The 14,915-nt window shown below is 37.0% G+C and overlaps 1 protein-coding gene across 2 annotated transcripts in view; it reads right to left on the bottom strand.

The window, feature by feature from the left end:
• adamtsl3 (ADAMTS-like 3) overlaps positions 1-13,472 on the bottom strand; it is a 200,041-nt gene extending 186,569 nt beyond the window's left edge. For both annotated transcript variants that reach the window (XM_046857561.1, XM_046857562.1), the window contains exons 1-2: positions 13,348-13,472; positions 12,405-12,522 (exon numbers count right to left, since the gene is read on the bottom strand). In XM_046857561.1, the coding sequence (XP_046713517.1) occupies positions 12,405-12,473 (69 nt within the window). In that variant the 5' untranslated portion in view covers positions 12,474-12,522; positions 13,348-13,472. The remainder of the gene's footprint in view (positions 1-12,404; positions 12,523-13,347) is intronic.
• Between the last annotated feature and the right edge of the window lie 1,443 nt (positions 13,473-14,915).

The following is a 14,915-nucleotide window of genomic DNA, read 5'->3' as shown; positions in this document are numbered from 1 at the left end:
ATTATGAGTTTCAGGAAACCGCTGCTTAAAAATCCAGCTTAGCCTAACAATCAACCAGCTGCCAAACCTCAGACCAATCTGGTTAATCTGGTAGGCCATCTTTGTCAGCTGTTATATCGTAGTGTGCTTAAGATTTAGCTAATTTGATCAATGCGTGTCAATGTAGCACTATGTAACCAAAATGTAAAATGATCCAAACTTGAGCTGCATCACTACAGGGATATAATGTTAGACTTATAAAGCAGCAGTGGAGGACAGAAACAAAGTAAATGTGATTTGTTAATGTACTTCAGTAGGATTTTTGCGTATCTCGACTTTCCTGAAGTATTTCCATCTGGGGAGTCTTTTACTTTAACTTCACTACATTTTAAAGTGAAATATTTTACTTTTTACATTTTGCTAAATCAGACGTTCCATTTTTTTTTGAGTGGATAAAAACTTAACTGGTCAAACACACAGCATGCCACCAATCAGGGTAGAGCGTGCTCCGTTTTGAACTTGTTTTGATTGCCACTTGGGGGTATCTACTGAGGGCATACACACAATTCAGTGTCAGTTCAACAGCAAGCAGAACATTTTGTGAGTAATAAATAATGGATGAAACTCATGTGAGATTTTTTTTAAGTAGTTGAAAAGAAGGTTTTGGGCTCATGATAATATGAATAGATATCAATTAGTGTTTAAATCATTATTATCATTCTATTAATAAATTGGTGTGTTAAGAGTAACATTAGACTCTTTTTGCATAAACTGAAGTTTTGATGATGATAATAGCACATTATAGCCAAAGTATATCATAGCACTTTGGATACTTAAGGACATATGAAAGCAAATATTTTTTACCTTTAATCAATTGAAAGTTTTAAAGGGAGCACTTTTACTTTCACTGGAATAATATTTTTCCTAGTGTATCACATGGTCTGTGTACTTCGTCCACCTACTGTAAAGTAGCTACTAAACACTTAGCATTGCATAGGCATAGCTGACTTTCCACCTGTTGTAATAGTTTCCTACTATGTCACTGCCAGCACAATATATTAAGCAACACTCAACAGTTTAGATCCTTATACAAACAAAACAGCTTGCATTCATGGGAAAATAAAATAGTATGGTGTAATTAACAGGCTACTTGTGCGTGTAATGTGATTTACAATCTCTTACAGGTGGATGACATCAGAGCTGGCCGATTAGGAATGAACCAAAAAGAGGGATAATGTTTTATAGTGTTGCAACATGACTCCAAACATGGCTTGTGTTTATTATAGGTTCAGTTCAGGTCAATTAAGTTTGAGTAAAGTTTAATTCAGGTTTACTATCGCACTTTTATACAAAAGACATAGTCAGAGAGCAGCTTTACAGAAATCTGGATATAGATTTGCTGTAGATCCCTACTGAGTAAGCGAGAGGCAATCACAGCAAGAAAAACTCCCTCAGAAAATCTACATTACAGGAAGAAATCTTGAGAGGAACCAGACTCAAACGTGACCCCATCGTCTTTTGTGTGACAGACGGTGTGATAAATTATGAGCACAGGAAATTCTTGTTTACAATTAGAGAAATATTGCTTAGGTACAAATGTTAGCTAGAAATGAATGACATCTGGTTGCTGTATAGCTGCTAGTGTGAATGCAGGCTAGTACATGGAGAAGCTGTAGAATCAGCATAAGGTTGAGAGCACTCTCTCTTGCAGATAATGTAGAAGGTCAATCAGAGTGCACTACAAGCACACAGAGTTCATTCCAGTTCTCCTGTTCCCTTGAAGCTAAGTGCACTGGAAATCAAGCCAGGCCAGAATGTAGAGACCGGAGGCAGACAGAGCAAAAGAGAATGTCATGGCAAATGGAGATAAAAAAATTTTTTGAGAAAAGCAGATAGTACTGTTAAAAATAAATAAAATGAAGTGGATCTTGAGGCATATGTGAATGTGGGCCAAATATGATTGCACTCTGAGGCAAATCAAGTAAAAGTACCCATTGATTATAGAGTGCAAAGTAGGCAAAGCGATATAGACTGAAACAGGGCAAAGCAGAATGCACTCTGAGGATTCAGCAGCAAAGTAAATCCAAGTGAACACTGATGAGTCCTGAACCACTGTTCACAATTACAAGCTACTAATCAACAGGTGATAATTTAACTAATATATACATACTGTATGCAACATGACAACATTAGCAACAAGCTGCAATTGCACCTTAATTTATCACAATGCCGAATGTGTACTATATTAATAATGTTAATATTTAAGTTCAGTCTCTCAAACTTTACATAACAATAACATTGAGCATATATGTTGTAGAAAAAGACAAAGTGATTTGAATTTATATTTTTTAAAAACCCTGTAAAATTAGATTACAGTGGAACCCGGTTATGTCGATGTCCTAGGGGGTTGCCAAAAAGCATCGAGATAACCGATGATCGAGATAAACGAAAATCAAAATGGCGGAAGTATATTAACGTGCTTGAAATTTCTTTATGTACATGATGTGCGTTAATAAATGAGAATGTGCATGCACGTGTTTTTGGAGGGTTTTTTACACAACAGCGTTGCCGCGATTTGTTGGATGAAGGCATGCTATAAAAATACATACAGTACATGTTTATCTGTCAGGAATCCACCTGCCACGCCCCCTTCAGCCCCCTTCAGCGTGGCAGGTACTTTCTCGGCCGCTTTCTCTGAAGCTCCCGGCTTCAATCGCGCACATATGGTGCTCGTTTAGCATCATCACCAGCTCCTATTTAAACTTCCACAGTCTCACTGTCCGTTATTGTTGGTATATGTTGGTTCACGGCAGTCGTTGTTATCGCTCATGCATATCCCGGTACGTGTCTTCCCACCGGCACTCTCTCAACGGCTGCTCTTTTCTTCCCAAAACGCACCGCGTTCCCACCCCGATCCTGCCGTTGTTCATTCTATGCTTTTGCTGCTCATCCCACGTTCTCCCGTGTGCTGTTCAGCGCCGTGCTTCTACTTTCACCTCCCGTTCGCATAACATTTAACAACAAAAGGCATATGTGCACTAACTAACAGCAGAGATTCATCAGTATACAATACAACACCTGTAGCATCTGTAAGACTTGATTTTTCCGCCACTTCCGCGAGTTCTTCTGCGGCTGCACCGAGATAACCGACGTTAAATGGTAAAATTTTCCCCCCTTGTGCTCGAGATATCAGGGTTCGGCGACATAAAAAAAGTCGACATAACCGATAAAAAATGCTTAGAAAAAGCGAGAATTTGGCGGTTCCACTTCAAAAACGTTGACTTAATAGGGTTGTCGAGGTAACCGAGGTCGAGATAAGTGGGTTCCACTGTATTTGCAAGAGCAGGCTATACCTTTTTTTTTGGTGTACTACTTAAAACTTATTCCTTAGAGATTTTTTTATCCTTCCGTGCCTATTTTTCAAAAGTTTTTAATTCATATATGAATTAAGTTCACTTGAAGAACCATGGAGTAGATAGAAAAGAACTTACAATCGATAAATATAAATAAAAGTCTTTGTTTTTATTTAGTTATTGTAAATTATTACTAGAACCTGAATGTTTGTTTGTTTCTATATGGTCATTATTATTTCTTTATACTGCTTACTTATTCTTAAACTAAACTATTCTGAAAAAATAAGGCATTAATTAATAAGAAAGTAAGGATATATTGTAACTAAAACAAATTAGCATCACAGTTTTCCACAAGAGTCAGGAGTTATGTGAAGTAACTCTATATTATGCAAATCATCTTATATAAAGTCAATAACTATAGTGTTATAACGTCTAGTTACGGGCATGAACGCAACACTTGGTTTGAAAGGGTTTTTTTTAGTTGTATGTAAATTAGGATAAGGTATAAAGCAACAAATCCATATCATTAGCCTGAATGGTTCCTTTCGGACCAATCCTATAGTACCTGTGTTCCCCAACTCACAAGTTTAATTCCCACCTGCAGTTAGTTAGCATTTGAGTGGTCTCTAAACATCCACAAAGTGAATCAAAGTCAGACTAAGTGGAGACTGATGCTGAGGCACCCTGAGGCTTGTGAAGTCAGAACAAATGCAGTACCCTGTGAAAGGCTAATGTGCAGTTACAACTTAAATTAAATACACTTTTAAGTACATGAATAGCAAAGACTGTCTTTCACACCCCTGCATTCTTATGTGTTGCATCTTTTTTGCTATTTCCATTGCCCAAAGCTGATGCATGTGGGATTTATTAAGACTCATTTTCAAAAAGACTTCAGCACGTTACTGTATCAAACTCACACATTCAGTCCTGTGATTATGCAGAATACAAAATCTGTGCGATTTGCAAGTACAAGTAGATGTGTGTGGTGGAAGAGTGGATTCAAAAAAGCTCAGACCTGGTGCAGGTTAAAAGGGTAATGGGTTAAGGTCAAAGCTTAAGAAGACAACATAAATTTCAGATGGAGACCATTATCACGCCTCAACCTCCTGTATATTTTATTACTTCATTTTTATTTAAAAATCATGCCAAAATTTCAAACAACTGATTAATTGCTAATTATAATTACACTAAGCACAACAATTACAATTAGCTTCATGCTGACTTCATTCAAATGTAACCCTTTTCTTAAAATTGGAAAATTTGCACTATTGCTAACTTTGACAATTCACATTTGTGTTGAAAGTCTCGCATGATTCCAGTTCACTGAAATCAGTGTCGTTTGAGCGGATCCTCTTGCTGAAATCAAAGAGAAGCTAATGAGAGGTGCTGAGGGAAAAAATGAAAAGAAAGGGCTACATATGGCCGCTGTGTCTTTATAACTTAATTCTTCAGCCATGCTCACATTTCACACAGAGAAACAAAAATAAACCCAATCAGTGAACTTCCTTTCTGAAAGGTGGAGCATGGCTTTAGCAGATTCACTGAGTGGCCCATTAACCCTTTAGAGGGCTGAATGCTCTATCGATTCATTTAAGCATGTGATGAGCTCATTTAAAAGACTTTCTATTTTCTTTTCATTTTCTTGTTTATGATGATTTTGTTTGTAATTTGCTAAAACACTTTGCACAAGATGTCCATCACATACCACCATGCACACACACACACACACACACACACACAATCAACCAAAAAGCAACCTGTCAAGAAAACAGTACATTATTAGAACAATAAAGTGTTTTTTACCTGCCAAGTTTTGCTGACCTTCTGCATCTTGGAATGACTTTTTTTTCCACATTCTTATTTATATAATATTTGTCAAGTTTAATACATACTGATGCAATTTAAATATTAAAAATAACTGGGGGGGTTATTTGAATTCAATTCAATTTACTTCAATTCAGTTTTACTTGTATAGCACGTTTAACAATGGACATTACCAATCAGTCCCTAAAAATTTATCCCTAATGAGTGGCAAGAAAAAACTCCCTGAGATGTTATGATGAAAATTTCAGAGGACCCACACCCTCAGCCATCCTTGTTCTTATTTAAATAAAAAATAAAGCATTGAAACATTTTTAATTACTAGAAAAATGTAAATAATTTTCAATATCATGTCAGTTATAAAGTGTCAATTGTAACTTATTTAAAATGGGTTTTGTAATGAAGTGCATATATATATATATATATATATATATATATATATATATATATATATATATATATATATATATTCTAAAATATTAAAATCACTACTAAGATTAATTTTGATGTTAATAGTACTAATAATAATATGATTGTAAAAATGAGCAAAAACAAGTACCCTCTATTTTCCACATTAGCATAAAATTATATCAATCTTTCTATTAGCAAAAATCTTGTAAATAAAAACCTCTAAAGCACCTTTATTAAAAAGTGAACAAGAATTGAATAAAAATTTGTCATTTTGACCCTGTTAACAAAATTCATGAAATTGAGAATAAAATAAACGATTTTAGTTTACATTTAATCAGTTGCAGTGTGCTAGCTACTATTTACACAGAGGTTACATTTATATAGATGAATCTTATTAGATAAACATTTTAAAGAGGTGAAAATGAGAGGAACTTGTTTCGATGCTGTTTCAGTGAACTGCTGGAAGTTTGGTGACGGAAGTATTAAGAAGCACTTTACATGTAGAGCTTATTTCTGTGTACAGGACGGTTGTGTTAGTTCACCTCACATTAGTGGCTATTTCTGTGTGACTCTTTTGTTTTAGTCCTTGAGTCCAGAATGTCAGTAAACACACACACACACACACACACACACAGAGAGAGAGAGAGAGAGAGAGAGAGAAAGAGCCCTTGCCTATTCCTGTAGACTGTAGTTGGGTATATGGAACCAGTCTGTGTTTTACATGTGTCAGCTGTTCAAACAGGTTATAGCTCACACTCTCTCTGTGTGCTCACAAAAAACAAGGCCTGACATTTTTGTGTAACACACACACACACACACACACACACACACACACACACACACACACACACACACACAATAAACATAGCATATGTAGAGTAAAAGCAAGAAATTAGAAGATAACTATGTCATTTCTAACATTAAAACTAACAAAGTGATCTAATGATTGGAGTTCCATTTGTTATGGACTGATATTACCTTTGCAAATACATATGCAGAGTAAAGTTTAAAGACCTTTAAAATATTGGCAAACTGTCTTCCCATCAGCCTATGTATATATTTCAGATAAACATTTGTCAAGTTACATACTCTATTTAACTATAAGTGACTGTAAAAATGTTTAATGTAAGGTTTTTTTATTAAGTTGTGAATCTATTTAACATTCCATGCTTAAAACATCTTTTAGCTTGAACCATCCATTAGTAGAAGAAGAAGAACCTTTATTTGTCACATACACATTACAGCACAGTGAGTCTTTTCTTTAGAAGCTGAAGTCAGAGCCCAGAGTCAGCCATTAGACAGCGCCACTGAAACACTTAGGGCTCAGGGTTATACCTGAACACATCCAGTATATTCCGACCAAATATATGCAATATTCCTCAAGTCACATGTTCAACCAGAAAATGCAACATCTAGGTTTCTTGAAAAGATCAAAATGATTAAAAAAAAATCTAATTTTTGAATCCACTTGATGTAGATTTATACATATTACTAGGTAATATGTATCTTACAATCACGACAAAACTGTACTGCTCTGTTTTACTAGAATTACAGAATACTTTCCCATACTGATCACCATTTTTAAGACTCCTGTGTAGGCTAGGCCAGGTCTCGGCTTGTGCAGGCTAGGCCAGGTCTCGGCTATTTTCACCCTATCAGAATGCATTTCCATCTTAAGTCAGGGACTACCTGTATAACAAATAGAAATAAATTACTTTTACATTAAGGAGGAGGGTGTCAACACAGACATATACATTATTTTTAGCAGTTACAGTGCATAAAGCCTGTTCAGTTTTTAAAGAGAGCACAAAGACATGGATCTCAGAGAATCCAATCATTCTCAAATTGGATTTTTATAAATGTTTGGAACAGAAAGTAAACTGCGGAACCGAGATAACACCGTGACAGATTAGGCAATCATTGTGATTTAAAGTAAGTAAATGCATTAGCCCTGTTCTTGAAAATAGCTGTAAAAAATAATAATAAAGACCAGGGTCAGCTTGGTAATGGTTTCCCCAAAAGAAAGAGACGGATCAGATTGTCCTTTAAGCCGTAAGCGTCTCTGCAAAGAACTAAACTATGATGAAAAGCAATCAGGCATGAAGCTAATCCAACATCTGCTCTCCCTCTTTACCTGAAGGTAGAGACTCAGGAAATAGAGCACAGTAAATTGTCTCTTAATAAAGAAAATGCATGGATTCCTGTTTTCTTGTTCTTGATTCTTGGTCTGATAATGAACTGATGCTGAAATTGCGTTTGAGAACACAAACACTACAATGAGCACTGATAAACAATGATCTGTAGGAAGGGCTTAAAAATCACATTTATAATGAGAGATGATGCAAACTTTATTCTGGTTGACAAAATATGAATCCTTGAACACTTATCTGCACAGGGATACTAATCTGGATCGACCCCAGGGTTACTGAGACGATCAACATCAGGCTTTTGGTTTTCTCGCCTGAGAGCGTCTCGCTTGTAAAAAGAGAGAGACAGACCTGGCTCTGATCAGGGCCCTTAAGATCATAAAGATCCTTGAAAACGCAAAACAATGGAACGCAATCAGGCATGAAGCTAATCCAACATCTGCTTTTCATAAGGACCGAACCAAGCCAAGCGTGAATTAAAGTTTCAAAATCCAATCTGCCCTGATCTGCCATCATCAGCCATGGACTCAGTCACCCTTGTGACTTCTCCCTTCCATCCTTTGAGAGGTTTTGGTGAAGACGGAGTGAAGTCTCTGACTTCCGAAAAACATTCTGATCCCATGTGCTTTACATAGATGGTAGAAATCTAATATATAAGTATAAAAAGAGCTCAGCTAGTCAGACATCACAGATCAATGATATGTCGGTGTACTAACTAGAGGCGTGAGGATTTTGTATACCTGATGATAATCATCTTCTCATATAGTCATTTTGTTTTGTGCTGATATCATCAGTAATGTTGGATTTCATTTCATATAAATTACACAGTGCTGATGAAATTTTCATGTGATAAGAATTGGTTATAATATAGTTTATTAGGGTGTAGAAAATGAGTGATTTATTTATTTTTTTTACATTTAATTAATTCATATTCGGCAAACACTGATTTGTCAAAGTGGATCCAGAGATTTTATTGGGGTAGCAGTAGTTCAATGATTAAGGCTCTGGTTTCCTGGTCAGAAGGTCACATTTTGAACACCCTCTCTGACCCTATGTTCTGACCCCAAATCCTACAAAATTTGGATGTTCCAAACAAAAAAAACAAAAAAACACCTTGCTGTAATGTATTGGTGACAAACACTTTCAGATGTGCCTTATATCCCAGGAACACTGGACATGAGGTGGGAATATACTCTGGATCAGACAACGGTCCATGCACACATATATTCAGTGTAGCTTTTTCTCAGGTCGGAGGAAACCAGAGAACCCAGAGGAACCTCATGTGCATACAGCAGGAGACAATATAAAACCCACATGCACACGGACAGTAACCTGAGATCACGATCAATACACAGGCTCTGGAGCTCTGAGGCAGCAATATCACCAGCTTTTTTCAAAACACACACACAAAAATCTATTAAATACCATAATATAGCAAAGCATGGACAGCAACAAAGTAGCTTCTACTGTACATTATCTGTACTTTATCAGAGTATTTGTATTTTTTAGTTTGTACTTCACTATAGTAGTATCTTAATTTTAATGACACTACTTTTTTTTTTACTTGACGTTCCTCACTACTTCATGGTGAATATATTTCTGTCTGCCAATGCCATAAATGTACAATAAAAAATTGATTCTCAATACTGTGGGGTGAATACAGTTTATAAAAACATGATGTTCCATAATACTTTGGGGTGGATACACTTTTTTATGAAGTTCCTCACTACTTTAGGGGAAAGACATAAAAACATTTTTTTTTTTTTTTTTTTTTACTTGACATTCCTTACTATTATGGGGGGAATACGTTTAAGAAAAAATATGATTTTGGGATGAATAGAATGCAGTAAAACTTGACATTCCTTACTGCTATTCGGTGACTGCATTTTTGAAAGAAAAAAAACATGACATTCATCACTGCTTTGGGATTAATACATAAAAAAGACTCGATGTTCCTTAATATTTTGGGGTGAATACATTTTAAAAATCATCATGTTTCTCATTACTTTGGGATCAATACAGCTTTAATAAAAAACATGATGTTCCTCACTACTTTGGATTGATTACATAAAATGGTTTAAAATGAGAAGCTGTCACTTGTCCACAGCTGTAACCTCATGGTTCGGATGAGAGTGTGGGTGAGTAAAGTCTCTCTCACTGTGTGTTTGTAACAACAGAAAACTCTTATTTAAAAAAATATATCATGTACAGTAAAATGGAATACCTTAAGTACATCTAAAAGTGTATACTTTTGTCCTTTAACTGAAGTAGAACTGCAAAAGTGGTACATTTACTGGAGTTATAATTAAGGAATAATGTATTTTATCCACCACTTATTACATTAGTCTGTGATAAAAGAGTTAAGTGTGATATGTAGCATGTTCTTAGTCACATCAAGGTTAAAGATGCCAATAAGGACACACACACACACACACACACACACACACACACCTCAGAAAGAGACCAGAGCAGTACAGTGAGTGAAAAGGGATACTTGGCTGCAGGTGTGTCTGGTGAAAAGCTTGCAGCAGTGTGTGTGTGTTTGTGTGTGTGTGTGTGTGTGTGTGTGTGTGTGAGAGAGAGAGAGAGAGAGAGAGAGAGAGAGAGAGAGAGAGAGATGTGTGCGGCGTTACACCAGCAGGAAGGCCATATTGTCAGAGTAAGGTTAAAGAATGGAGCAAATATAAAAAACAGGACACCTGTTTCACACAGCTTCGCTCTGCATGCAAAGAACTTTGGGCAGTCCCTGAACGCACATAAATCAAACACAAGTGTTTAGCCCACTGAACAAATATTATTCCCAAAGATTATGGCAAAGACCCTTTAAAGCAAAGGCTGAATAAATTCACCTGAAGTTTCAATTTGGACAGACCCTCGTCTCGTGAGACGGACGGCTCGTGTTGACTGCTGTGGGTCAGAGAAAGTTTTGCGTGATAAATTGAAATGACCAAACCCACACATCACGGACTTTTTTATCATCTCAAGCAGTACAGGAGAAAAAGTGTCTTTACTGCTTTCCATTGAAGGATTATACGCGACAAATGTTTTAATATTTTCTAATGTTTGCCAATATGATGTGAAGGAAAAGATATTTATTGTTAATACTTTACAAATATCAACAAAAGATTAAATAATTTTTTTTTTTTACATATCATGACATTTAACATGTGCACCTCCTAAAACATGCCTTAAATGGCCATTTCCTTCATTCCATCAAATCATTGCTATGAATGTGACCTGTTAAATCTATTTCTCTGACTTAGCCATGTCTTTTATGTAAAATTCATATGCAACAATGTGATGAGTGACAGCATTTTTATCAGCAAGTGATGTCACAATGTTTTTTTCCCCAAATTAAAGCCAACGCCAAAGTCCAAAATGGTCATATATATGAACAAATATAATGCTGCTATTGTTTCGAGCCCACACATGAGCTAATTCTTTGTGACATCATAAAAACATTTGCATAATTTTTTGCAAAACTCTCATTTGTAGTGGTTATATTGCAAAAAAACAAAAACAAGTGCAAATATCTGTTGGAAGACATTATGCCTAGGACAAGAGTCTACAGCAAGGACTGCTTTACGTGCCATGATACCTGCTCTCATTTCTGTCCATATAGTCTGTTCAGGCCACATACACATACACACACACTCCTATCAGGTGCATAAGGGAAAGCCTCAGGTTTCACTCTTCTGCTATTAATGCATACACACACACACACCACCGGGGCACAAGCAGTAAGACACCCCAGCTGGTGGAAATCGCCGTTATCAAGCATCCCTCGGCTGCCTATTGTCATGGATTAGGCAGCATTCATGTGCGCCTGTGTTTGCCAGGTCTTCCATTAAGCTTCCATCTACAATCTATATATAACCCTGTGTCCTGTGTCACATAAAAAAAAAACAGGAGGCATTCAAACCGTCCCCTCCTAAACATATAGCTCAGCACACAGCCTAAATTCAGACTTGCTCCCGAATGAATGTCTCCACAAGGATTATGCTGATAATTAGTGTTATGATATATCACAATAAATACTTCCTATAAATACCACACACTCTACATGTCTGGCTAAAACCGCATCCAGTTTTTTCAGTGATGTCCTATAGGCATGTATGGTTTAGCACACGTTATGACTTTTGTGATCTTTAATAATGCATAATTAATTCATGGATCATGCTCCTATTGACCATCCTCCTTTTTTTTCCATTGGAATTTTTCCACTCCCCAGGGCCAACTTTACGCATTAAACCCGAAAGCTAGAAGTTATATTAATGCCCAAATACATTTGTGAATGCAGACTCGACCTGTTATTTATTTTGAAAATGAAATTGCATTTCATTGATTAATAATGTCTTGAAATATGTGTAGATTTTGTGTGTGCATTTACGGAATAGATTTTAGATGTGATAGTCATGTATTATCTGTCAAACACGTTATTCTCTGCTTCAGTGCAACACTTTACATACCGAAATTTCAAACAAATTGTAGCTGATGATCCATATTCAAGATATAGTTAAAAGCTTCCAAGTTACATTTTTGCATCAAACTATTCCTTTTCTGTATGTAACTAATAAATCTAATGCATAACCATTATTGGGCTTTTTTTCTGACTCTCCATGTGTCAGTTTTACTTTTATCCTGTATAACATCTGATATACAGCATATAACAGATCACAGATTCTGATCTTACCTGAATCCCAGAAAGCAGGAGAATGTGCACCACACTTGTCTGCCACACAGAAAACAAGAAAAGCTCCATTTTTATAACGCTGGTTTTATCCCAAAAAAAAAAAAAGTGTGAAATCAGCCTGCGAAGAAAGAAAGACACATTTATTTTAAAGAAAGTTTTTTTCTACTTTGAGAATTAAATTGGGATCTAAAATCCACCAGACACAACTTGCCAGAATGACCACCATTTCATTTTAAAACCTTAGATTTTTTTTTCTTTTAAAAAGACTAATAATCTTGGATATAAATGATCCTGTGCAAAGCAGTGATCTGGATATTTAAGCAATGCAAAGACTGATGTGCATTATACACACAGTAGCAGGTGATATAGATGACAAGTAATACTGATGCAAAACAATATGCAGTATATATATATATATATATATATATATATATATATATATATATATATATATATATGTATGTTTGTATAGTGTTGATTATAAATTCATGAATGAGAAGATCAAGGTTGTTGCAGCAGTTGTGTAGTTGTGTAGCTATATTATCATCCCAGGGAATAAATACATTCCAAGAGAAATGACAAGTTGTCTTGTTAGGGCGCTTCTTCTACATGTGATGCACATCATCCCGCGATTCCACGAGCCGCTGCACAGTGGGGTTTATTTTTTTTCCTCGTGCATGAAGTGTGAACACGTCGTGCACGCGCACTCCTGCATGGCAACACTGATGCGTGGATGCGCACGAATGTTGGATATCGATCATCGGTAACGCGCATCTGTCGATCACTAGTGATAATAATGATTATTCCGGCAGGACGTAAAATAAAAGGTGTCGAGAGGTTCGGTATGGTGGTGGTCACTCAGCGGCTTGGTGATGAGTGCTAGAGAGAGAGAGAGAGAGAGAGAGAGAGAGAGAGATGCCGTTCCGAACGCGCGCGCGCTTACCGTCTTCGCTTTGGACGTGAAAACGATCTGTGTGAGCTTAAAGTCCAGCTGAGGTGAAGCTGAAGCGCAGATCGTGAAGCGTGTGAGTGGCTGCAGGGAGCGGTATTAAAGAGAGAGAGAGAGAGAGAGAGAGAGAGAGAGAGAGAGAGATGGTTTAGGCGCTGCTGCTGCACCACTAGGCGACCAAAACTCGAAAAGCACCCCAAGAACTATGCAGGAGGAGACATGGATTGGTTCAGATCACTGAGAACCTCCTCAGATGACACGAGATGTTTTTTTTTTAATGAATTCATCTTCAGTATTCAATTAAGTCCAATCCATTTGATATGTAGAGATCTTTTATACAACGGACATTGTCTCAAAGCAGCTGTACAGAGATAAACCGTATAATAGAACGTGTGAAGTTTGTTCTTTATAAGTGTAAAGTTTTGTTCCTGATGAGTGAGCCAGTGCCGACTGTGGGAGGGGGAAAACTCCCTGAGATGGCATGTGGAAGAAACCTTAAGAGGAACCAGACTCAAGAGGGAACCTCATCCTCATTTGGGTGGCACCGAATGCCCATTTATTACAGTTAAACAATGTTGAGGTGTGCAAACTGTAGGCCTGCGTCAGTGTAGCAAACTGTTGACATTAACTACAGACCAAATCTATCCTCATAGCTCCTGTCTTACTTCGTAATTTTGTGGAACCCCACGCTGTTGATGAGAAACATCCCCAGCTGCACAGAGTGGCCTCCAATTGAAGACAACACCATCCAGAGGCAGGCTGGGATGAAGTGGGCAGATCCGAGGAGTTTAGAGGGGCAGTAACAGTGGTCAGAGAGCGAAAGAGAGAGAGAGAGAGAGAGAGAGAGAGAGAGAGAGAGAGAGGGGAAAGAAAGATATGGATTATCAAGTCTCCTTATAGTTGTTGTATAAAAGTTAAGGACACTGTGCAGTTGGAGACTCCGGCAAGACTCGCTATGGGATCATAACTAAAGGGAAGAGCCAGAAGATTTATCTTGAGTAAACTCTTAATCTTGATCAGGAGCACATAAACATGTAAAAACTTGCACAAGATGGGAATTTACCCTGAATGAACCATCAATCAGTGAGAGATAATCGTGTGTACATACATTGACACACTTCACACTTCAAGTCACCAATTCACAAACAAGCATGGTTTCCTCCCCATAGCAGATCACTGTTCCAAGCAAAAATACCAAGTTTTCATTTATTTACATTTATGGTATTTGGCTGAAACACTTATCCAGAGCAGCGTACAACTGAGCAGGTGAGGATTAAGGGCCTTGCTCAAGGGCCCAGCAGTGGCTGCATGGTGGTGCTGGAATATGAACTTGTGACCTTCCGATCCAAAGTCCGAAGCCTTAACCACTGAGCTACCATCTTCTCAGTTACCAAACTAGATCCATTATCCATCTGTGACAGTCTACTAGAACATCATATACTGAAGATTATTTTGAAAAGAAATCAGAATAATCAAGAAATTAATTAGATGGAAAATTGATCTGCTGTTGATAAACATTCCGACGGATTTAATCATGACGGTGATGAATACAGGCAAACTAA

The sequence above is a fragment of the Silurus meridionalis genome, chromosome 9 (genome assembly GCF_014805685.1).
Source record: "Silurus meridionalis isolate SWU-2019-XX chromosome 9, ASM1480568v1, whole genome shotgun sequence".
NCBI lineage: Eukaryota > Metazoa > Chordata > Actinopteri > Siluriformes > Siluridae > Silurus > Silurus meridionalis.
Note: the sequence above shows the minus strand (reverse complement) of the source record. Positions and strands in the feature narration are given on the sequence as shown.